The sequence below is a fragment of the Protobothrops mucrosquamatus genome, unplaced genomic scaffold (assembly GCF_001527695.2).
Source record: "Protobothrops mucrosquamatus isolate PMUCROS unplaced genomic scaffold, P.Mucros_1.0 scaffold3766, whole genome shotgun sequence".
NCBI lineage: Eukaryota > Metazoa > Chordata > Lepidosauria > Squamata > Viperidae > Protobothrops > Protobothrops mucrosquamatus.
Window position 1 is genome coordinate 72,103 of NW_015389719.1, and position 22,377 is coordinate 94,479.

A 22,377-nucleotide genomic window follows, 5' to 3' on the forward strand; every position below is an offset into this window, starting at 1 on the left:
TATCTATCTATCTATCTATCTATCTATCTATCTATCTATCTATCTATCTATCTATCTATCTATCTATCTATCTATCTATCTATCTATCTATCTATCTATCTATCTATCTATCTATCTATCTATCTATCTATCTATCTATCTATCTATCTATCTATCTATCTATCTATCTATCTATCTATCTATCTATCTATCTATATCCATCCATCCCTATCTATCTATCTATCTATCTATCTATCTATCTATCTATCTATCTATCTATCTATCTATCTATCTATCTATCTATCTATCTATCTATCTATCTATCTATCTATCTATCTATCTATCTATCTATCTATCTATCTATCTAGTGTAGAAGCCTATTCAGAATTACATTATGAGTTGTTCACTATGAAATTAAAAGCACAGTGGGAATACCGTTACCAGAAATATGCCATATAGGGAGAGCCACCTTCTATGTCTGCTTTTCAGTGCGGCTGGAGGTTTAAAATTGTCCCTTCCTGAAAGACTAGGGGGAGGGGGAAACCCTCCCCCACCCGTCAATGGAATTTTTTTTTCTAGCCATGCTGGGAAATTGTGTCTTTTTATAGCCTCATCATGTTGGGAGGTAAAGACATCCATCTTGCTTTTTATGACAAGTCACTCAAACAAACCCAAACACATTGCAATAAGCTAAATATTTAGAGATTTGCCTCTGGTCCTGATCTGACCCAGCTCAATAATCTGATTGTTTCTACATTACCATCAGAGCAGAAGGAACGTAGCAGAAACAGGTCAGCTACATCTGCTTCTTGTATTTCAGTAGGTATATTTCTCAAGTGAAAAAGTGTGAAAGCGTTGGTGAAAAGAGAAAACGAAGCCGACCTAGTTGTTATAGATCAGAAATAATCCCCTTGATTGTTAACCTATTTTCTTCATTATACAAATAAATGAATACACGATGCATCGTGTTGGTTTACATAATTGTCACTTCCATCCCACCTCCCAAGTTTGAGGGGCTGCCATAAGAAAAAAGGGGGGGTCAGTTTATTCTCCAAAGAATCTGAGAGCAGGACAAGAAGCCATGGATGCAAACTAATCAAGGAGAGAAGCAACCGAGAACTAAGGAGAAATTTCCTGACTGTGAGAACAATTAATCAATGGAACGGCTTGCCTTCAGAAATTGTGGGTGCTCCATCACTGGAGGTTTTTAAGAAGAGATTGGACAACCATTTGTGTGAGATGGTATAGGGTTTCCTGCTTGAGCAGAAGGTTGTATAGAGGACCTCTGAGTTCCTTTTAACTCTGTTATTCTGCTTTTCTTCCAAGTGATCAGATGTGAACAACCAGACCCACAGTGCTGAGTTCAAGCTAACTACTTTATTATGTTCAGCCTATAATACAGGAATCTCTCAGTCTGGCAGCCTATGCTGGGGAACAATTAGATAAGGCTCTAAGGAAAGGAGGGTTAGCCTTAGTCCTTTTGTGGTTATTCAGTAACTCTCAGTAAGTTATTCAGTAAGTTATTCAGGCTAACTCTCTGCTTGAACCCCTCTAAGTACTTTCCCCCCATCCCCTTTCATTCAATTGTGTCTGATTCTCAAGGACAGCCTGAAGAAATCCCTGAAGTTTCCTTACTGAGGTTTTTCAGAAATGGGGTGCCATTGCCTCCTTCCTTGGGCTGAGAGAGTGAGACTGGCTCAAGGCCACCCAGTTAGCTTCATGCCTAAAGTAAGCATAGAACTCATGGTCCGATGGGTTTCTAATCTGGCGCTTTAACCACCACACCTTTAACATAAACCAGATATCACAGCATTTCAATATTTTGTTTTGTTTTGTCTTTCTCAATGATATAAGCCACACTTACACCGTTGTAGATGAAGCAATGACTGTATTACCAAAGAGCCTATGTTTCACCTTTCTAATACCTATCCGATGTTCTGAGCCATCATCCATGATTATTCCCATCTGTTGGGACCAAAGAGAAGTTCAGTAAATCACCTGGAGAACTTCAGAATTATCAGTATGGATGATCGATCTTTTAATGGCCAAAAGCCACATGCCATGCTATTTGGGACTTCATGTGGTTCTGGGATCAAAAGTTGGTTAGTCTGCCTCATAAGAAAAACATTGTTGTGGGGGGGTCAGAATTATAGGATGGCCAGGGCTTACTTTTGACATCCTTTTAAATGTGATGAGAGTTTTATGACCCCAATTATGACATCAACTTGGATTGTAAACCAAACCAAATTATGCTTCCTTTTTATCTTCTTTTCATATATCCTGAAACCATATGCTTTCATTTATTGAATTATCGGTGGTCTATTGAAGGCAAGGAAGGATAGAAATATTTTATTCAGAATGGAATGGAATGGAATGGAGTGGAGTGGAGTGGAGTGGAGTGGAGTGGGGTGGGGTGGGGTGGAGTGGAGTGGAGTGGAGTGGAGTGGAGTGGAGTGGAGTGGAGTGGAGTAGAGTAGAGTAGAGTAGAGTAGAGTAGAGTAGAGTAGAGTAGAGTATGGAATGGAAGAATAAGAATAAGAATAAGAATAAGAAATGGAATGGAATAAGAATAAGAATAAGAAAATGGAATGGAATAAGAATAAGAATAAGAATATGGAATGGAATAAGAACAGAATAGAATAGAATAGAAAATAACCTTTATTTTCATTTTTCTGTATACATACACAATGACACACATTAAAATGAAATTCTGATGCCAAATGATACCCAAAAATACTTACATACATACATACGTATTCCTTTTACACAACACACTTTCCATTCATGGCTACTTCTATTATAATATTACTCTGCAACAGTGGTTCTCAACCTTTTCTTCACCATGTACCCTTTTTACATACCTTTTGTGGCCATGGACCACAGCCAAAGACCACCAAGACTTAAGATTTAAATCATAACATTTCTTCAAGCCTTCATGGATCCCTCTGAGATCATGCCCCCCTCCCCAGGGACCCAGTGACCACTGGTTGAGAACCAGTGCTCTAAGACAAATAATAGAAGAGAGGGCAAAATTTTAAGGGATGCGTACGAGGATTTTAATGGGAAACCATGGGAAGTCATGAGGAAGCATTGAGTTGAGATTAACTAGAAATAAATGGGATTATTTACCTTTTGGGAGGAAAGGTAAGAGTCCTTCAATCTGTTTCTGAGGCAGTCGGTTGTGAATCAAGGAATTCTCTTAATAGTTCATATTCTTATTGATTTTCTCATTTCTATACTACTAAAAAGCTTTTGCCATTTCAGCTATTTGCCTGAAATTGATTTGCTACTCAAAAGAAAAAAATGAAAAAAGAACTGCAGGTTCAACGGGCAGTTAGAGCATCCCGCAGCTTTTCTTCAGATCTAAATAAACTTTAAAAGTTTCATCATAGAATAGAGGATGGAGAAATCTATATGTATTTCTTGATTTATATCTTTGGAGAGTCCCACCAGATTATAACATAGATTGTTCGAGAAGAGCATAGACTTTTTAATAATGTTTTAGTATTATTAACTATCGCCTTACAATAGTTGTCTTTAAAGGCTCCCCTGACCGTAATCACTTCCTTCTCTGTTTCATTTAAAATATTATTATAAATGCAATGAAGAGCAGAATTCTTTTTGTAGCGAAAACGGTAACAGGAAGAGCGGTGGTGGTACAGTGGTTAGAATGCAGTACTGCAGGCAAACTCTGCCTGTAACCAGGAGTTCGATTTTGACAGGCTCAAGGTTGACTCAGCCTTCCATCTTTACGAGGTCGGTAAAATGAGGACCCAGATGGTTAGGGGCAAGATGTTGACTCTGTAACCACTTAGAGAGGGCTGTAAGGCATTGTGAACTGGTTCATAAGTCTAAGTGTTTTTGCTACTCTTTCCTTCCTTCCTTCCTTCCTTCCTTCCTTCCTTCCTTCCTCTCTTATCCCCTTCCTCATTCTCCTTCCTGGTGGTGCAGTGGTTAGAATGCAGTATTGCAGGTTAACTCTGCCGACTGCCAGCAGTTCGATCCTGACTGGCTCAAGGCTGACTCAGCCTTCCATCTTTCCAAGGTCAGTAAAGTGAGGACCCAGGTTGTTCAGGACAATATGCTGACTCTGTAAACAGCTTAGAGAAGGGTGTAAAGCTCTATGAAGCAGTATATAAGTCTAAGTACTATTGCTATTCCTTCCTTCCCTCTCCTCTTCCTCCCCCTTTGCTCCTTCCTTCCTTCCTTCCTTCCTTCCTTCCTTCCTTCCTTCCTTCCTTCCTTCCTTTCTTATCCCCTTCCTCATTCTCCTTCCTGGTGGTGCAGTGGTTAGAATGCAGTATTGCAGGTTAACTCTGCTGACTGCCAGCAGTTCGATCTTGACTGGCTCAAGGTTTACTTAGCCTTCCATCTTTCTGAGGTCAGTAAAGTGAGGACCCAGATTGTTGGGGAGAACAATATGCTGACTCTGTAAACTGCTTACAGAGGGCTGTAAAGCACTATGAAGTGGTATATAAGTCTAAGTGCTATTGCTATTTTCACAAGCCTGCAGAATTAAGCCAGGGTGAGCTCTGCTCCATTTCTCTTTATTCATACGATATCCAACCACTAATGTCTCTCCGTGGCTTATTTCTCTTTTGGGTCCTTCTGCCATTGGCACCGTGAAACCGCTGCAGACACTTGGCAGGTCCTGCTGCAGTCTGTAAGCCGTAAATGTAGAGCAGAGACTGGCTGCTCCAGAAAACCCCATCCCAGATAAAATAACAAGTGGAAAATTTAAAAAAACAAAAACAAAAACCAAGGCACTGAATATATGAAATTTATGTGATAAGACAGCCAAACGTTCAGTGGCACAAACTCAAAAACCTTGGTAGCGAAGGAGATCTTGTCTTTACTGGAGCCGAGGCCTTGCGGTTTCCTTCGCAGGCTGCTGCTTTGGATCAGAATCAGACACGTTTTTTCCCCCCCCCCCAGGCCCCCGTTGCTGTGAACAGCCTCGAGTCAGGAAAGGTTTTCTTCCAATTCACACGGAAGAGGAGATGGGTGCGGAAGAGAGGATGGGTGAGGAAGAGGGGATGGGCGGGGCGGCGGGCGGCTTTTCATTATTAGTCGGGCTGTTGCTTCAGGGAGAGCTTTTGAGACAGTCAGGCGTCTTAAGGAGAAGCAGGCTTGAGTGTCTGACATCCTTGCCTGGCTGACAGAAAGAACTGCCCTCTCTTTGCGAAAGAAAGAAAGAAAGAAAGAAAGAAAGAAAGAAAGAAAGAAAGAAAGAAAGAAAGAAAGAAAGAAAGAAAGAAAGAAAGAAAGAGGGAGGGAGGGAGGGAGGACGGGGAAGGGAGGAAGGAAGGAGAAGTGAGGGAAAGGGAGAGAAAGGTAAGGAAAGAAGGAAGGAAGGAAGGAAGGAAGGAAGGAAGGAAGGAAGGAAAGGAGATAAATAGAAGGAAAGAAGGGAGGGGGAAGGAAGGAAGGAAAGAAAAGGAAAAAAGAAGGAAGGAAGGAAGAAAGGAAAGAAGGAGAAGGGAGGGAAAGGGAGAGAAAGGGAAGGAAAGAAGGAAGGAAGGAAGGAAGGAAGGAAGGAAGGAAGGAAGGAAGGAAAGGAAAGGAGATAAACGGAAGGAAAGAAGGGAGGGGAAGGAAGGAAAGAAGGAAGGAAAGAAGGAAGGAAAGAAAGGAGGGGGAAGAAAGAAAGGAAGGAAGGAAAGAAAAGAAGAAAAGAAAGAAGGAAGGAAGAAAGGAAGGAGAAGGGAGGGAAAGGGAAGAAAAGAAGGGAGGGGAAAGGAAGGAAGGAAGGAAGGAAGATAAATAGATGGATGGTAGCTGCAATAAAAACTGCATTTAAAACTTTATAAAAATAAAATTAAAAACCCTGCAATTATCCTTCTGGTTGTATATTTGTTGGAAGTAAAGATCCAATTATACATTTATAAGTTTTTTTACATTTATTTTCAAATGATACCTTTGAAAAAAGGGGATCCATCCAGTTAACACTTCTGTATATCAAACATATTACCTTCTTTAAAAAAAAACAAGAACCACACAGCGTTGAGGCAGGAGAAAACATCATCGGTTCTGTAAAATGAAAGTTTTCTATTTCTAATCTCCTGAACGGATAATCTAAGCAGAATCTTCGTTCTTTCTTCTTCGACCAGCTGTAAATACTGCTTGGCAAAATAGAGTTTTGATGGAAAGAAGTTTAATTTCATCCATTCTGGAGAACACATTAAAGCTTCTCTTTCAGAATCACTGCAAACCACATTAGAACTGCGGGTTTCTTTTATCATGAACTCTCCATATTCTAATGGTAAAGAATCTGTTAAATCAGAATAGATCTTGAATAGTTTGGATTGAATTTTACTGAAAGATTTGAACTTGTTTCGTGACTTATAATTTTTATTTTTATTTACACAATTTATATGCCGCCCTTCTCCCATGGGACTCAGGGCGGCTCACAGCATATTAAAACATCGTACAAAAAAAAATTTTCCCCTGCTAAAAACCAATTAAAACCCAAATATTGGTAGCTGTGGCTCTTTAAAATCGTTTAAAAATTGTTGTCTACTGTAGCTGATACTTAGGGATTGTTTTGATTTTAATAACCGCTGTTTTTTTCTACGTTATATGATGTATTCAATTACCTAAAATTAATTCATGAAATATTGGAAGTTTAACCTAATTTAATCATGGTAGTAAATTCCCTGTTTATTCACTTCCTGGTCATAATAGCAGCATTTCTGCTTAATTTTTTCTTCATCTCTTTCTTTTTCCTTTGTTTCCTTTTCTTAATGAAAAATAATGGAAGATAATTTTAATAATAATAATAATAATAATAACAACAACAACAACGACAATGACAACAATAATAATAATAGTAATAATAATAATACTTTTTAAAAAAATCCAGGAAAAAGGAGCAGAATACCATCCCAGCCTTCGACAAGATCAGTTTCTCAATTGAAATATCTTTCTTTTTTTAACATTTATATATGTATATATATTTTCCAAAAGGATTTTGAGAAAAGAGAACATGAGTTGTGTATTTGTCACAATACATTTTGATCCTCCTATACAAAACAAAACAAAAACAAAAAAACCCCACCACATTTTGATCCAAAGAACTAATGAAACAAACCTAATCCCTAGTATTATAAGACATTTTGATTGTTCTTAAGGAAGGAGAAAGAAATTTAATCTTCACCATTAACTCTCAAAGCCTTGAAGTATCTTAAGACCCAAACAGACTTTTTAATTGGCTCTGCCTTTTCCTTTGTTATTAACTCTGCTTATTATCACCTTCAGAATTAATCAGTGCTAATTGTGGATACTGATCTTAGAATTCAGTGTTAGCAATATCCAACTGTTAATAATTTACTAGCATCTAAAGTACTAAAAAAAAAAAGTACAAAGTACAGCCAAAATAGTTAATGCAACCCTCCATTAATAGAGGGATAGAATCAAGATCAAGAATCAAGTACCACTTTACAATGCCTTAGTAAGGCCACACTTGGAATACTGCATCCAATTCTGGTCACCACAATATAAAAAAGATGTTGAGATTCTGGAAAGAGTGCAGAGAAGAGCAACAAAGATGATTAGGGGCCTGGAGGCTAAAACATATAAGGAACCCTTACAGGAATTGGATATGTCTAGTCCAGGGGTAGGCAACCTTGGCTCTTTTATGACTCTTGGACTTCAACTCCCAGAATTCCTGAGCCAGCCATGCTGAGGGGAAAAGGAGAAGGTTCCAAGCTGAGCCATGGTGGCTCAGGAATTCTGGGAGTTGAAGTCCACGAGTCATAAAAGAGCCAAGGTTGCCTACCCCTGGTCTAGTCTAATGAAAGGAAGGGCTAAGGATGACATGATAGTAGACTTCCAATATTTGAGGGGCTGCCACAAAGAAGAAGGGGTCAACTTATTTTCCAAAGCACCAAAAGGCAAGACGAGAAACAATGGGTGGAAACTAACCAAGGAGAGAAGCAACCTAGAACTAAGGAGAAACTTCCTAACAATGAGAGCAATTAACCCATGGAACAGCTTGCTTTCAGACGTTGTGGGTGCTCCATCACTGGAGACTTTCAAAAAGAGACCAGGCAACCATTTATCTGAAATGGTATAGGGTGTCCTGCTTGGACTAGAAGACCTCCAAGGTCCCTTCCAACTCTATCATTCTATGTTCTACGTACTCATCGGTGGAAGGGTTGTACGCATCCACACAATCATGTAAGCATCTGGGCACAGCTTTCAAAGTAGTCCCATGGTGCTTCCAAAGGACGTATTTAGAGAGATCCTTTGCACCAAAACATTTTGTAAAGAGCTTCTTCTGAATGCTTTCCACAACTCTAAGACACATTTTTTAAAAAAGGGGGGGAAAAGGGAAAGGTTCCCTCTGTCCACTCATGTCCAACTTTAGGAGACATTGTTCATCTCTGTTTCCTAGCCGAGGGAGACAGGTTATCTCAAGATGCTTCTGCTGAGGCTCATGGAATGCTGTTACCTTCCCATCAAAGTGGTACTTGGAATCCTGCATCCAGTTTTGGTCACCACGATGTAAAAAAGATGCTGAGACTCTAGAAAGAGGGCAGAGAAGAGCAACAAAGATGATTAGGGGACTGGAGGCTAAAACATATAAGGAACGGTTGCTGGAATTGGGTATGTCTAGTTTAACGAAGAGAAGGACGAGGGGGGACATGATAGCAGTGTTCCAATATCTCAGGGGCTGCCCCAAAGAGGGAGTCAAGCTATTCTCCAAAGCATCTGAAGGCAGGACAAGAAGCAATGGATGGAAACTAACCAAGGAGAGAAGCAACCTGGAACTAAGGAGAAACTTCCTGACAGTTAGAACAATTAACCAGTGGAACCACCTGTCTCCAGAAGTGGTGAATGTTCCAACACTGGAAGTTTTTTAAGAAGAGACTGGACAGCCATTTGTCTGAAATGATGTAGGGTTTCCTGCCTGAGCAGGGGGTTGGGCTAGGTGACCTCCAAGGTTCCTTCCAACTTATTATTATTATTATTATTATTATTATTATTATTATTATTATTATTATTATTATTATTATTATTATTATTATTATCATCATCATCATCATCATCATCATCATCATCATCATCATCATCATCATCATCATCATCTACTCCCATTTGCATGCTTTAGAACTGTGAGATTGGTAGGAGCTGGGGTAGAAACGGGACTCACCTATCATACAGTCCTTGGGTCTCAAACTGCCAACCCATCCAGTTGACAAGCCCAGCGTCTTAACCACTAGGCCACCACAACCCCTTCTAAGGCACCTGCCAGTAGTTAATTTCTTTGAAATGCATCTTTAACGGGCTGAACTAGGAGCTGCGAGTGTCTTTCTCTGTTTAAGTGACTGGGAATATCACATATCTCAAAATATGGAGAAATAGGACTCGGGGGAAAAATGCTTAGCATCTTACAGGGAAGGTGAGAAAAGAAGGAAAGAAAAAAGCAACAAATCCAGAGAAGCAGATGGAAAAATTAACACTTGTCTAATGAAGAAATAAACTGACTCAGAACTCAGTAACACCATATGGTAGCTTGATGCTTTGTAAGTGTAAGGTTGCAGATCTGTGAAAGTTACGTGATGTGAGAACTGGTGTTTGTGCCTCCTGTCCCTGGGATAATCATTTCCACTGCCTCGCCGTGTCAAAATGGTAATTCCGTATATATTATTTTGCACTGTATCCGGGATTAGAGGTGGAAATTAGAATAGAATAGAATAGAATAGAATAGAATAGAATAGAATAGAATAGAATAGAATAGAATAATAGAATAGAATAGAATAGGATAGAATTAGAATAGAGTAGAGTAGAGTATAGTAGAGTAGAGTAGAGTAGAGTAGAGTAGAGTAGAGTAGAGTAGAATAGAATAGAATAGAATAGAATAGAATAGAATAGAATAGAATAGAATAGAATTAGAGTAGAGTAGAGTAGAGTAGAGTAGAGTAGAGTAGAGTAGAATAGAATAGGATAGAATAGAATAGAATAGAATAGAATAGAATAGAATAGAATAGAATAATAGAATAGAATAGAATTAGAATAGAGTAGAGTAGAGTAGAGTAGAGTAGAATAGAATAGAATAGAATAGAATAGAATAGAATAGAATAGAATAGAATTAGAGTAGAGTAGTGTAGAGTAGAGTAGAATAGAATAGAATAGAATAGAATAGAATTAGAGTAGAGTAGAGTAGAGTAGAGTAGAGTAGAATAGAATAGAATAGAATAGAATAGAATAGAATAGAATAGAATAGAATAGAATAGAGCTGGAAGGGATCTTGGAGGTCTTCTAGTCCAGCCCCCCTACTGAAGCAGGAGAACCTATACCATTCCAGACTAGTGACTATCTAGCCTCTTCTTAAAAACCTCAAGTGATGAAGCACCCATGGTTTCTGAAGGCAAATTGTTCCACTGGTTGATTGTCCTCACTGTCAGGAAGTTTCTCCTTAATTCCAGGTTGCTTCTCTCTTTGATCAGTTTCCAACCACTGTTTCTTGTCCTGCCCTCTGGTGCTTTGGAGAATAATTTGACCCCCTCTTCTTTGTGACAGCCCCTCAAACACTGGAATACTGCTATCATGTCACCCTTATTTCTTCTTTTCTTTAGACTGGCCAAACCCAATTCCTGCAGCCGTTCTTCACATGTTTTAGTCTCCAGGCCTTTGATCATTGCAGTTGCTCTTCTCTGAACTTTTTCCAGAGAAGATGTAGCATTCTCTCACATGACAAGAGAACTGTTGGGGACCCAGCCATGAGTAAATCCAATACTTTTTAAGGGCTTTTTAAAGCAAGATAAAAAAAGGAGGGAATACTGTTCCAGAAAGCAGGAAGAATGAAAGAGAAGGCATGCTTTCCTGGATCCTATCAGATGACCTTGTTTTATTGATGAGAAAAAAACAATGCATTTATTCATTCATTTGTATCCGGCCTTTATTATTTTCACAAATAACTCAATGCGGCAAACATATCCAACACACCTCCCTCTTCTTACTTTCCCTACAACAATTACCCAGTGGGGACGGTTGGCTTTCATGGCTAAGGCAGGACTTGAACTCATGATCCCCTTCTTTCTAGCCTAGTGCTTTAACCCAATGCCCCCAATCTTTGGGGCACCAGGGATCGGTTCCATGGAGAGAGGTTTTTCCACAGACCAAAGGGGGCGCTGTTCCGTGTGATGCCTGAATCCCGTGGATGGGGCTTCATGTGTTTGCGCGGCCCAGTTTTCTGGCATGCCATGGCCCGGTGCCAGTCCACAGACTGGGGGGTTGGGGACCCCTGTTTTGACCAAGATCAAACTGGCTATAAATAATCAGTGCATATTCTCCACATGCTATAGAGGCCCACTTACCAAGGTTTGCCAGCTTATCTTTCTGGTTAATGGCTTTCAGAATGTAAACTTTGGAAGAGATATTTATATCTCAGTTAGCTAGTAGTTTGAAGGCCAACTTGGTGAAAGTTCTGGACTTGTTTGGCTTGAGGTTTGTGTATTGGACCCAAGAGCTGTTTGTGTATGGGCCCAAGAGCTGTCGTTGTACATGCTGTAATTCACCTACTGTTTAGTCTACTGTAATCTGTGCTCTGCAGAGCTGACCTTGAAGAATATTCTCAATATATTTTTGTTCAGTCGCTAAGTCATGTCCAACTCTTCATGATCCTGGGGATCACAGAACGCCACCCCCACCCCAATCCTCCACTGTGTCCTGGGGTTTGTCCAAACTCATTCCCACCACATCAATGACCCCATCTAACCATCTCATCCTTTGCTGTCCCCTTCTCTTTTTAGCTTCCATCTTTCCTAACATCGGGGTCTTTTCCAAGGAGCCCTCTCTCTTCATTAGGTGGCCAAAGTCTTTGAGCTTTCTCTTATGCTATGTTTTGTTTTTTTCTTTTGGTTCACATCACTGCCCATAAATAAGACAAACGGGTTGTGGTTTAAAAACCGTTTAGAATAAACCACTTGTATTTATTTTAACAAGTAAGAGAACTGGAGCAATTTATTCAGGGACTTTAATGTTTCAGGGATGCTAAGATATTTGCCAGGCTGCCCACCCTTGATGGTGCTACCCCAGTTCATTCATATTCTATGGCAGACATGTCAAACACAACACACGGGGGCCGGATGCAGCCCGCGGAGTGGTTTCATGTGGCCCGCGAAGCCATCCTGGAGACAGTGAGGGAACGGCCCCCAATGCCTTGGCCCTGGCCCAGGCCAGCCGGGAGCCAATGTACAATTTTGTGGTGGCCATCTATGCTGAAACACATTCAGTCTTAGCTCCACAAGGCCGTCTGGAAACAGCGAGGAACCAGCCCCTTCCGTGTCACCCCCACCCCCTGGATGCATGCTGGGGAGGGGTCACCCTTTGTGAGGAATCTAGAAATGGCCCATGCCTTGGCGCTTGCCCCGGTCCCACCCCCTTCTGCCAGAGACCCTCAGATCTGTCCCACTCCTGCCCAGGCCCCCACAGGCACCCTTGACGCGAACGATGTAGAGCTGGCCATGCCCACCCAGTAGGCCACACCCACTCCAATCCACACCCACCCGGTAGGCCGCACCCACCCTGGCCACACCCACCTGGCCCCCCGAGGGCAACCACAATGCTGATGCGGCCCTCAGTGAAATTGAGTTTCTATGGTATACAGCTGGTTACTTTATTATGACAATATCCAACACTGTGCACCATCAATATAATTACTCAGGACACCATTTCTAAATAACACTTGTCACAACTAGTGATATATATATATGTATATATACAGAATAGAATATAGAATAACAGAATTGGAAGGGAACTTGAGGTCTTTTAGTCCAACCCCCTCCTCAAGCAGGAGAACTCATGCCATCCCAGTCAAATGATTGTCCAATCTCTTTTTATGCTTTTCTGTCTTTCATCTGACTAAACTTCCCATTACGATTAGAATTACAAAGCTAACCTCATTTCATCTTAGACGTTTCCCACGTCTACAAAAATGTCCTTTTCTTTAGTAAGTCTATATATACAATTTATAGTTGCCCTTGCACTAGACACACATCCTGAAATGTGGCTGAGAGGCCAGGAGCTTTTATTCACATGGGGTACATTTAGATGCTTGGTTCTTTCTCTTTTTTAAATAATATTCACCCCTGGCAAGGCACTAAATACATCCTGTTAACTGGCAAACAAAAGTCTACTTTAGTCAACCGATCGATAAAGCCATATCTCATTTGGGAGCATAGCGAAGTTTTGAAATAGTTCTCGGAGCTATTTAAACTGCGATACACAGATATGAACAATGGCAAATACTTTTACGATATGGGTTTTATGGACGGGCTGAGTTTGTGCAGGGCAAAATGTGTTTGAACAAGGAACCAGTTTCCACCAGTTGTAGAACCACGTCCTTAAACACAAATATGCCGGAGACCCCCAACTCAATGACCTGGTGGGGCCATCAATAACATTATCTGGCATCACTGAAGGGGCCGTATGGAAGAGGGTCTCTAGCTGAGTGTTTGCTTGCAGAAATAAGCAAACAAAATTCTTTCCAAGAGGATTGCATAGATACTCTCCAAATAAACTTGATAAACCTAAATTTAATTTTTTAACTGCACACGGCCTAGAGTCACGCTGTGAGTGAGATGGGCAGTCTCTAAATTTGATATAAACCTAAATATATAGAATAACAGAATTGGAAGGGACCTTGGAGGTCTTCTAGTCCAACCCCCAGTCAAGCATACAAATGGCTGTCCAATCTCTTCTTGAAAACCTCCAGTGATGGAGCACCCACAATTTTTGGAGGCAAGCTGTTCAATTCGTTAATTGTTCTTGCTGTCAGGAAATTTCTCCTTAGTCCTAGGTTGGTTGTCTCCTTGACTGTTTCCATCCATTGCTTCTTGTCCTAAAATAAATGAATTCCAATCAAATACGCATCAGATAAGTTTTGCATTTATTCTAGTTGGACAATATTAATTTTTTTCCTTGAATACAAAGATTACAGCTTCCAAACTGACTTCCATTAACATTAGTGGTCCACTGAGAGGCTGCCACAAGAGACACAGAGAGATATTCCATATGCAGACATTGGGACTTCTCCTCCTTCTCCTTCTCCTTCTCCTTCTCCTTCTCCTTCTCCTTCTCCTTCTCCTTCTCCTTCTCCTCCTCCTCCTCCTCCTCCTCCTTCTCCTTCTCCTCCTTCTCCTTCTCCTTCTCCTCCTCCTTCTCCTTCTCCTTCTCCTCTTACTCCTCCTCCTGCTCTCCTCCTTTTCCTGTCTATATTCTCCTCCTCCTCCTCCTCCTCCTCCCTCCTCCTCCTCCTCCTCCTCCTCCTCCTCCTCCTCCTCTCCTTTTCCTGTGTATATTCTCCTTCTTCTGTCTATATTCTCCTCTTCCTCCTCCTCCTCCTCCTCCTCCAACCCAAAGGCAACTCCTTTGAAATAAGGATTAGTAGCTATTTACTGATAGATTAATACTTCACTTTCATTACTATTCGAAATTACAACGTGCAGAATACTAAGAGGTTTCGCATTCTGGTGACTTCTTTGACAAATATATTTCACTGCTTTCTTTGATAAAGAATTCTTAAGGTAAATTCTTAAGACATGGAATTCTGAATTGCATTGAAGAAGACCAGTGTTTCAGACTTAAGTTCCTTAAAGGGGGAAAAAAATAGTTTAATGTATTTTTTAAAAGCAAAAATTACAAATAATAGTTTCTATCAATACAAGAGTATTATTTGGAAGACTGGATAAAGCTATTTTGGATGCTTAATAAGTCAAGTGATTTAAGTAAAAGCAAGGAAATCAATTTGTCACAGAATTTTTTTTTGCTTCACTTTTATTGGGATCATAATTCTTTTCTTCAGTTGTGTTGGGTTTTTTTAGTTGCGGAAAATATCTCGAACGAAACGCATCGCCTGTGGAAGCTAAATTAATTTCAGATTTTTCTTTCTTTTGCAGAATTACAGGAAACCAAGACATCCCAATTTTACTCTCTTTCCCATCACCCCTTGGACTACAGGATATTAGTGATGGATGAAGATCAAGACCGGATCTACGTTGGCAGCAAAGATCACATTTTGTCGTTGAATATCAATAACATAAGCCAGGAGCCACTGAACGTAAGTTCACGGTGTGGTTGAGAATGGAAGATTTTCTAGTTAAAAGTTTCGCATGAAAAATGGAGGGATAACAATATGTCTCATTCTTCCATTAATAGTGTTCTGTCCCAGCCTACGTGAGTCCTTGTTAACTCACAAGGAGAAACCCTTCTTTCAACAAGTAGGCTGGAACCGCAGGAAAAACAAACCCCTTTTATTAGTATTTACAGACCTGCAAAATGTCCAAAGGCAAAGGCCAAACAAACACGATTCAATGAAACTTGATTCTTTCTCAAACGGAAAATTGTTCCAAAGGCACAGGCAAACAAAACATGATTCAATGAAACTTGATTCCTTCCCAAACGGTTGCCTTCGGCAACCAGCACCTCCCACACCTTCCCTTTTATTATGCAGCCCAAGGCGTGGCTTCCTAATGCCTTCTCCTTTGCCTTTGGAGCCGTCCCATTTCCTTCCTCTGTCCAACTCTCGTTGCCTATAGACGTTTGCGAGCATCTATGACAGACATGTCAAACACAAGGCCCGGGGCCCGGATGCGGCCTGTGAAGTGGTTTCATGTGGCCCGCGAAGCCATCCTGGAAACAGTGAGGGAACGGCCCCCACTGCCTTGGCCCTGGCCCAGGCCGGCCGGGAGCCAATGTACAGTTTTGCGGTGGCCATCTATGCTGAAACACATTCAGTCTTAGCTCCACAAGGCCGTCTAGAAACAGCGAGGAACCAGCCCCTGCCGTGTCACCCCCACCCCCTGGGTGCATGCTGGGGAGGTTTCACCCTTTGTGAGGAATGAAGAAATGGAGCATGCCTTGGCGCTTGCCCTGGTCCCATCCCCATCTGCCAGAGACCCTCAGATCTGTCCCACTCCTGCCCAGGCCCCCACAGGTACCCTTGACACGAACGATGTAGAGCTGGCCATGCCCACCCAGTAGGCCCCACCCACTCCATCCATGCCTACTCAGTAGGCCACACCCACCCTGACCACACCCATCAGCCCCCCCAAGGGCAACCACAATGCTGATGCAGCCCTCAGTGAAATTGAGTTTGACACCCCTGGACTATGATGTCTTCCAGCTGTGAGTCCTCAGAGTCTGACTCAGCTTCCCAACACAGCTGTGTCTCAGCCTGAGCACGAGTAGAGGGGCCAGGCTCCTCATCAAATTGTAAGTCTTGGAGCTCCTCAGAGCCTTCCTCCGACTCTGATGGCTCTCCAGGCCCCTCCTCCTCCTCCTCCTCCTCTGATTCCCTGGACTCAGCTGCCACTGGCTGGCGAGGAATCCCAACAAATAGACTGAATGAATTTTCTACGTTCCGTCAACAATTTTGCTTAAAATATGAACGAGACAGTATTTTCAATCAATACACCACTTTCCCTGCCAGGCTACAAATGTTTATCAGGTCAAAGTTTTCAAGTTTACCAAAAGATTGTGAAGTCATTTAAGGATGGGTGTGAAGTAGAAAAACCCCTGGGGTAGGATTTGAAAGTCTAAATATCTTGGATCAAAACGGTTGACAGGTCGGGTGGAAACTGATTACTCCTATGCTGGTTCAAAATCTACTTGATTTTCAATCCTCTACTAGTTAGTCCCTTTCTGAAGGACAATGCAAGGGAGCAGATGGAAAACCTTAATCTTGAAGAAAAGGGAGAGGATGTGGCTGTGTTACAAAATAGAAGATAAATCCCTGGAGCTTTTATCTCCAGCTGAAGTTGCCCAGGATTTCATGAAAATGTTTCATTGAATAGTTTCAGACAGGAATATCTGAAACCACCTGAATTTTCTTTCCCAACCGTAGTCTGATCTCACATCTGCTGATTGCTTTTGGGGAGGAATCTGTACAGTACAATTAATATTATATTGTATTATACTACTAATATTATTATATCATTAAAATATAAAGAATAAAATTACATGGTGGTAAGAGGTCCTTTTTTCCTTTTTTCCATGGTGGTAAGAGGTCCTTCCTTCCTTCCTTCCCTCCCTCCCTCCCTCCCTCCCTCCTTCCTTCCTTCCTTCCTTCCTTCCTTCCTTCCTTCCTTCCTTCCTTCCTTCCTTCCTTCCTTCCTTCCTTCCTTCCTTCCTTCCCTCTCTCCCTCCCTCCCTCCCTCCCTCCCTCTCTCTCTCCCTTCCTTCCTTCCTTCCTCCCTCCCTCCCTCCTTCCTTCCTTCCTTCCTTCCTTCCTTCCTTCTCCGTGGTAATAAAAATAAATATATATATTTTTTAAAAAATATATCTTTCCAAACATTGCCAGCCCTGTGCACGGATGTCCCATATGTGCCATCTGTCTTGCTTAACAAGGAACAGGCTCTGTTTTGAAATGATGCCTGAAGGATGCCTTTTAAAAATATCCTCCGTCTGTGAAGAAGTTCAGGAGTTTTGTTTCTCTAATGCCTCATACTTGTCAGGTCCCAACAATGAAGATGAATGAATGGGTTCGCCTCTAAGGGCAGCCCAATTTACTAAGAGTTTAAATATTCTGTTAATATTGTGTTCTTAAAAAAAAACAGCTAAAGAAATATGCCAGAGGTGCTACTGTCTTAGCGTATTTACTGATATGCTAAATGAATGCAGTCCAAAATTTTGGCAATATTAACAGAAGAGCAGAATAACAGAGTTGGATGGGACCTTGGAGATCTTCTAGTCCAGGGGTAGGGAACCTTGGCTCTTTTATGACTTGTGGACTTCAATACCCAGAATTCCTGAACCAGCCAGGCTGACTCAGGAATTCCCTACCCCCTGCTCAAGCAGGAGACCCTATACCATTTCAGTCAAGTGGCTGTCCAATCTCTTCTTAAAAACCTCCAGTGATGAAGCACCCACAACTTCTGAAGGCAAGTTGTTCCACTGGTTAATTGTCCTCACTGTCAGGAAGTTTCTCCTTAATTCCAGGTTGCTTCTGTCCTTGATTAGTTTCCATCCATTGTTTCTTGTCCTGCTTTCTGGTGCTTTGGAAAATAAGTTGACCCACCTTTTCTTTGTGGTAGCTCCTCAAATACTGGAATACTGCTATCATGTCCCATCTAGTCCTTCTTTTCTCTAGACTGGCCATATCCAATTCCTGTAATCGTTCTTCATATGTCTTTGTCTTTGTCTCCAGGTCCTTAATAATCTTAGTTGCTCTTCTACCTACCTGTAGTATTTTTACCTGTACTACTTCAGAGTCTCCCAAGAGCGATTTTGTTGCTGTTCAGTTGCTGAATCATGTCTGACTCTTCATGACCCCATGGATCATAGCATGCCAGACTCCCTTGTCTTCCACCATCTCACCCTCTGCCATCTCCTTCTTCTTTGATAAGGCATGTTGTGGGAAGAACTCAATGAATCTCAAGGTGTTCTAATTTCCTGGCTAATGTCCATTCATCACACAGGAGACTTTGACAACTTGTTGGTCAGTCACTAAGTCATGTCCAACTCTTTGCGACCCCCATGGACCACCACACACCAGGCTCCTCTGTCTTCCCCTGTCTTCCGGAGTTTCTCCAAATTCATGCTCATTGTGTTGATGACACTATCTATCCATCTCCTCCTCTGCCGTCCCCTTCTCCTTTGGCTTTCCATTTTTCCCAACATCAGAGTCTTTTCCAAAGAGACCTCTCTTCTCATTTGGTAGCCAAAGTATTTGATCTTCAGCTTCAGCATCTGTCCTTCCAAAGAACAGTCAGGGTTGGTTTCCTTTAGTGTTGACTGATTTGATTCTTTGAAGTCCAAAGAACACTCAAGAATCTTCTCCAACATAGAATTGGATAGGTATCCCTTTGGAATAGAGTAGAGTACTGCATCCAGTTTTGGTCACCATGATGTAAAAAAGATGTTGAGACTCTAGAAAGAGTACAGAGAAGAGCAACAAAGATGATTAGGGGACTGGAGGCTAAAGCATATAGGGAAGGGTTGCTGGAATTGGGTATGTCTAGTTTAATGACGAGAAGGACGAGGGGGGACATGATAGCAGTGTTTCAATATCTCAGGGGCTGCCACAAAGAAGAGGGAGTCAAGCTATTCTCCAAAGTGCCTGAAGGCAGGAAAAGAAGCAACAGATGGAAATTAATCAAGGAGAGAAGCCACCTAGAACTAAGGAGAAACTTCCTGACAGTGAGAACAATTAACCACTGGAACAACCTGCCTCCAGAAATGGTGATTGCTCCAACAGTGGAAGTTTTTAAGAAGAGACTGGACAGCCATTTGTCTGAAATGGTATAGGGTTTCCTGCCTGAGCAGGGGTTGGACTAGATGACCTCCAAGGTCCCTTCCAACTTTATTATTATTATTAGAGTAGAGTAGAGTAGAGTAGAGTAGAGTAGAGTAGAGTAGAATAGAATAGAATAGAATAGAATAGAATAGAATAGAATAGAATAGAATAGAATAGAAAGGGACCTTGGAGGTCTACTAGTCCAACCCCCTGCTAAGACAGGAAACCCTATACCATTTCAGCCAAATGGCTGTCCAGTCTCTTCTTAAAAACCTCCAATGATGAAGCACCCACAACTTCTGGAGGCAAGTTGTTCCACTGATTAATTGTTCTGTCAGGAAATTTCTTCTTAGTTTCAAGACTCTCCTAAAGAGAAAAGTGATATTCTAACCACATGGAGTTTCACATTCTTATTCATTCAGGTCTTTTGCATTCATTCTGCATTGCTCCAGGCAATAACCTGGGAGCGACAGCACCCAGACACCAGTTTCTGACCACATTGGCTAATCCCTGTTTAACGTCTCGTTCAAAAACTTGTCTTCACACTGACAGCCATTACAATTATGGAAACGTGAGATGCATTTTATGGTGGATCCTTGAAGCAGAACGAATTTGTTGAAACTTCACACGAGGAACCAGAAGGAGAACAATGTCTGTCTAACTTTTCTAGACTAGTGATTGAAAGTACAATTGATGGCAGCTTATTCCGTCAGCAGACTGCTACAAGCTGGAATCGCTTCAACAACCATATAGTACTAGGCTGTGTTCTTTGCTCATAGCAACTGGGGTTTAATTTTTTTTTCTTTGTCTGGCTTCTAATCATATTTCACTTTCCCTTACCAGCCTGTGTGAATCTCATTGAGAATATGCTGTTTTTTGGAACCATGTTTTTTTTTGTATCTTTAGCAATAGCAAAAGCAGACTTGTATACTGCTCCATAGCACTTTACAGCACTTCAATTAGAATAGAGCTGGAAGGGATCTTGGAGGTCTTCTAGTCCAACCCCAGGCTCAAGCAGGAGACCCTATACCATTTCAGCCTTCTGATGCTCTGAAAAATAGGTGGACCCCCTTGTCTTTGTATGAGCCCATTAGATATTGGAACACTGCTATCATGTCACCTCTAGTCTCTTCTTAAATACCTCCAATGTTGGAACACCCACAACTTCTGAAGGCAAGCCATTGTACTGGTTAATCAATCAATCAGAATATAGCTAAAACGGACCTTGGAGGTCTTCTAGTCCAACCCCCTGCTCAGGCAAGAGACCCTATACCATTTCAGACAAGTGGCTGTCCAGTTTCTTCTTAAACATCTCCAGTGTTGGAGCACCCACAACTTCTGAAGGCAAGCCATTCTACTGGTTAATTGTTCTCACTGTTAGGAAGTTTCTCCTTAATTCCAGGTTGCTTCTCTCCTTGATTCGTTTCCATCCGTTGCCTTCCATCCTTCTGAGATCGGTAAAATGAGGACTCATATTTTGGGGGGAATATTCTGACTCTGTAAACCTAGAGAAAAGAAGGACTAGGGGTATCACGATAGCAGTCTTCCATTATTTGAGGGGCTGCCACAAATAAGAAGGGGTCAACTTATTTTCCAAACCACCAGAAGGCAAGACAAGACACAATGGATGGAAAGTTGGGGTTGAGAAATCCTGTAACCACTTAGCTAGGAATCAAGACCATTTCTGATAGACAATTTTGGATAGAATTGCCCAGTTAGTATTTCTTAACTTTAATCCATGTGCACAAAGATGGAGGTAGTATTAGAATAGTGCATACCCATGTATTATACCGGATTAGTGTAAGAGTCCCTGAGTTGGTGAATGAGAAGTAAACTCTTCAAAAGGATGATGGAAATGCCAAAACAAATATCCTCTAGAGTTTTATATGTTATATTGAAGCCTGCAAAACTTACCTGCTAATAAAGGAGAATATTTGAAGCTTAGGGTTGAAATGAGGGGTCTTTGATGTTCTCTGAGCTTGGTTGTTTTCTTGCAGGTGCTTCATTACCAAACTAGGTAACACCACCAGTGCTCACCATAAGGGAGTATCTGGGTCTTGTGGAAGTTTCCAAAGTGGGGGAGCTACCCCCCAAATACCCTGCTCCTGAGCCCCCCATTCTTTAAGATCCCAAAGGGAGGAGAGCACAGCATTGTGTCTTGCATCAGAGAGACTCAATTTGGAGAAGACATCCCGTGGGCCCAAACCTTTCCTAGTAGTTGGAGTTACAAAAATGTCTTTGTGTATGGACTCTGTCATGCAGAAAACATTCAGGCAAGTTTAGGCAAAGAATGAGCAAGTTGCAAAGGCAAATGCTAAATCTGCTTTCTCTTGCTCAACTATCCCCAAAGTTACTAATGAGTCACTGGACATGTCAAAGACTATACAAAATCAAAATATTTGTGCCTTCAGGTCATTGATGACTCCTAGCAGTTATGTGGATAAGCCAGGCAAAATGTTCAGAAGTGGTTTGCCCTTGCCTCCTCCTCCTCCTCCTCCTCCTCCTCCTCCTCCTCCTCTTCTTCTTCTTCTTCTTCTTCTTCTTCTTCTTCTTCTTCTTCTTCTTCTTCTTCTTCTTCTTCTTCTTCTTCTTCTTCTTCTTCTTCTTCTTCTTCTTCTTCTTCTTCTTCTTCTTCTTCTTCTTCTTCTTCTTCCTGAGAGTGAGAAGGACTGTCCAAGATCACCCAATTGGTTTTGTTACTAAACTGGGACTAGAACGTTAACTGCTCCAACACACTGTTTCTCCTAAAAGTCCAAAAGCACCCTCAAAGCGCAAAATTGATTATCTGAGCATGCAACTTACCCTGCGTTGATATTTCTGCTGTCCTGGTGGTCAAATCGAGTGCTCTAAACCAGGTTCTTAAGGAGTTGTGGGTGCTCCAGAATGTACCTCTAGAACTTACCTCCAGAAGCTGTGGGTGCTCCATCACTGGAAGTTTTTTAAGAAGAGATTGAACAATTATTATTATTATTATTATTATTTATTGAATTTATATCCCGCCCTTCTCCTTGCGGACTCAGGGCGGCTGACAATCAATTAAAAATACACCAATAACAATTACAAAATTAAAATTAGTTAAGAGGAAATATTTAAATGTTGTCTAATTAAAATATGATTAAAACCCCTCTAAAAATTGCCCTAGGCCAGTCCCGCTTGTT

General features: G+C 41.4%; 1 protein-coding gene across 1 annotated transcript in view; it reads left to right on the forward strand.

The window, feature by feature from the left end:
* The window catches only part of LOC107298163 (semaphorin-3C-like), a gene marked incomplete at its 3' end in the record, with an annotated part of 125,636 nt that overhangs the window by 66,498 nt on the left and 36,761 nt on the right, over positions 1-22,377 (forward strand). Inside the window, exon 3 of the mRNA XM_015827527.1 lies at positions 14,883-15,043. Coding sequence (XP_015683013.1) covers positions 14,883-15,043 — 161 coding nt within the window. The remainder of the gene's footprint in view (positions 1-14,882; positions 15,044-22,377) is intronic.